General features: G+C 47.0%; 1 protein-coding gene across 1 annotated transcript in view; it reads left to right on the forward strand.

Moving 5' to 3' along the window:
- Window positions 1-3,031, forward strand: part of si:dkey-14k9.3 (C2H2-type zinc finger protein) — a 16,397-nt gene extending 13,366 nt beyond the window's left edge. Inside the window, exons 16-18 of the mRNA XM_047803715.1 lie at window positions 5-716; window positions 1,001-1,056; window positions 1,587-3,031. Of these exons, the coding sequence (XP_047659671.1) occupies window positions 5-716; window positions 1,001-1,056; window positions 1,587-2,887 (2,069 nt within the window). The 3' untranslated portion in view covers window positions 2,888-3,031. The remainder of the gene's footprint in view (window positions 1-4; window positions 717-1,000; window positions 1,057-1,586) is intronic.
- The last annotated feature ends 414 nt before the right edge of the window (window positions 3,032-3,445 follow it).

Consider the following 3,445-nt stretch of genomic DNA (forward strand, 5'->3'; position numbering starts at 1 on the left):
GCAGCCTCTTTGTCATCGCCTCAAGTTAGCGACTGCATCCTGACTGCCCTGTCTGGCAAGAGAAACCAACTGGCACAGATGAACTCGGGTCTCAGTCCACCTGCTCCCACCGAGATGCCCGTGTGTGTAATGGACGGAACCGACGTGGAGACGGTCGTGGTCACATCCGAATGGACGGAGATAGAAATACACGCAAACCACCAAACCGGAGAGGACAAGAGCGAGGACGGTGACGATTCACCTCCGGCTGCTGTCTGCGATCAGAGCGAGACACGGACTCACATAAACACTGAGGAAGGTGAAATCCAGACTGGGAAGCACACTGACACTGAGAATTGTTTCACAGAGTCTATACTGATGTATAATAAACATGATGAATCCGTAAGTTGTACTCAAGTCCGGACAGAAACAGTACAGCTGGAATGTATGGCTAAGGAGAGACAGAGTCTGGCCTGCAACACTACGCTTCCTCTGCAGTCTACGCTCACTGTACCTGTAACCGCCGATGACGGAGCTGCCGCGTTCACGATCCCCGCAGGGACCCGCAGATCGGCTCGAAAGCCGAAGAAGACTTGGAAGCTGAAATTGGTTCATCTTCAGAAACGAAACCCCGGTGTGGTAAACAGACAAAAGCAAGAGAGAACACCGCTGGCACCTATGAGGAACTCGGGGAAGGTCACAGAGACAGACGGAGAGCGTAGCACCTCAGATAACAGGTCAGTACATGGGATTTAATTGATTCGATTCACAGCGATTTTAGATTCTTGTTTAAACTCAAGATTTATACTGTTATATACTTCTAGAAACCGTATACAAAATATTGCTGAGAAATGAAGATCTGTCCGTTTCCTCCTTAGACCGTGAAAGTGTAAATGAAAAAAAAAAAAAAGGAACGAGAACATTCGAAAGCTATTTCAGTAATTTACACAACAAATCATTTAGTATGAATCAGTTGTGGACTGCGAGTTGTTTGTTTTTCAACATCATGTTTGTTTTAAAGGGATGTTGCTGAGCTGGCTGTATCTCCTGGTCCTGCCACTAGTGATGGAAATACAGGTTAATTCTTGTCCTTTTTTTCTGCTATATTATTATGCAAATGACCTTCAAGTACTTTTCTATGCAGTAGAATCATTAATCATTTTTATTTCTTCGCGGTAGTGTAGTTTGACCCGCAAACAATATGGAGTAGTTATAGCTGCCTTGGGAAATGAAATAAATTTTATTTATTCGACGTTTGGCATCCGTAATCCCAGTGAAACAGGAGGCTCACGCATTGTCAGTTTCTCTGTGCTCTTTCTGGTCATTTCCACACGCAGCCATATGGAATGACTAAGACATTAAGCCTTTGTTTAGCCTTTGTACAGATCATGAATTTAATGATATACACTTTTGAAGAGAGGCCATTCGAAGACTACGTCCACTTGACACTTGAGTAAAAATGGAGAGATGCTTTGAAAAACACACAACAGAATGTAGACATGAATGTGTCGTCTGTTGATGAAGTTTAACCCTAGTTTTGTTTGTCCTCAGTTCCTTCATCGTGACCACTATTTCATGTCATGTCTAACACTGTTATTGTTTTACAGAGCTCTCGTCCAAAACCTTCACCTGCCCTCACTGCCCGTTTACACACGTTCAGGAACGCTATGTGAAAAGTCACATGAAAAAGGTTCACCCGGTTTCATCATCGACCGAGAAAGAGCCTCATGTGTGCCAGGTGTGTGGCAAAGGATACCGCTACCCGGGCATGTTGAAGGCGCACGAGCGCAGCCACACAGGCGAGCAGCCCTTCCAGTGTACAGCTTCCCACTGTGGCCGCCGCTTCTCACACATTCAAGCCCTGCGGCGCCATCGTTTGATACACAGTGGCAAAAAAGTTCCTCAAACCCCAGCTGGTGAGAGACTTCAGGAAGCTGAGCTTGAAAAAGGTGAACCTCAGAACGGTGAACCCTGGATGTACACCTGCCTGTATTGCAGCGAGAGCTTCAGTTCGCACAGTGCTCGCCGCGAGCACCACAAGACGCATCCCGAGGAAGATCTGCAGCGCTGTAACGACTGTGGAAAGAGACTGAGCTGTCAGGCTGCGCTGATCAGGCACAAGCGAGGACACATGGGTGAACGGCCACACAAATGCCTGCTCTGCGGCTCCAGCTTCGTGTGCACCACCAGCTTCAAGCGCCACATGCTCGTGCATCAGCCTGAGAGGCCGTACCGCTGCAGCTGCGGTAAAGGCTTCACCTACAAAGGCGCCCTGCTGTCCCATCAGCGTACTCACACCGCCGAGAGACGCTACAGGTGCTCTCGCTGCAGCAGATGCTTCCTTTACCCGGGAGAACTGAGAAAGCACGAAAGGACGCACTCGGACGAGAAGCCGTACCTGTGTCCGCACTGTGGCAAGAGCTTTAAGAGAGAGAGGATCCTCCGTGCACACGTCGCCGGCCACACAGAAGACAAAATCTTCAAATGCTCCTTATGCGACAAAACGTTTGCATATAAAGCGAGCCTGACCAGGCACGAGCTAACACACACAGGCGAGAGGCCGTTCCTTTGCTCAGACTGTGGCAAAACCTTCTTTTCGTTCGGGGAGCTGCTGAAACACCAGCGCTACCACACGGGGATCAAGCCGTTCCAGTGCTCACACTGTGACAAGAGCTTCACACAGGCCTGCTACCTGCAGCTGCACACCAGGTACCACACGGGGGTTCGGCCCTACACCTGCCCCCAGTGCAACAAAAGCTTCTTCACTTCTTGCCGTCTTAAGAGACACATGCAGATCCACACCGACGAGAAGCCGTTCGAGTGCAAGGAGTGCGGCAAGAGATTTAGGCAGGCGTATGTGCTGAAAGTGCATTGGCGCACCCATTTGGAGAAAGAACTGAGGGTTTAATGGAGGACTTTTGTTTTGAGTGGTGTTTTTTTTTTTTTTTTGGAATTAATAATAACAAACCCAGCTATTTTTTGATAGATTTTCATTTCAAAACAAGCACTTTCAGTACAAATCAGTAAATAAATTTGCTTTTCTGGTCAGCAACCGCAGGTGGAGTTATTGCATGCATATATAACATTCAACAGCTCTGTATATCTATATCTGTCTGAATGCATTAAGAAAATGCACTCATGAATGCAGACATGCCTTATATTCTAACATCGCACTAATCATGCGACCTTAGATAAGGAGGACATATTATATGGCCAAATGTTTGTGGACAGATGATCTTTACACTCATTTGTGCTTATGGAACATCTCATGTCATGCAGTTATAATAACCTCCAGTGTTTTGGAGATGCCCATAAACCGTTATACATATTTTAGTTGAATTCAAGAGGGGTGTGAGGCAAGAATAAACCACGTCATGTCAGTCCTTCACAGTTAATCATTCACACATGCACACACACACTCCTCAGGCCCTCCAGGATTTCACAATTATTCAGATGATCTTACAAT

This window comes from Tachysurus fulvidraco, chromosome 19 (genome assembly GCF_022655615.1).
Source record: "Tachysurus fulvidraco isolate hzauxx_2018 chromosome 19, HZAU_PFXX_2.0, whole genome shotgun sequence".
NCBI lineage: Eukaryota > Metazoa > Chordata > Actinopteri > Siluriformes > Bagridae > Tachysurus > Tachysurus fulvidraco.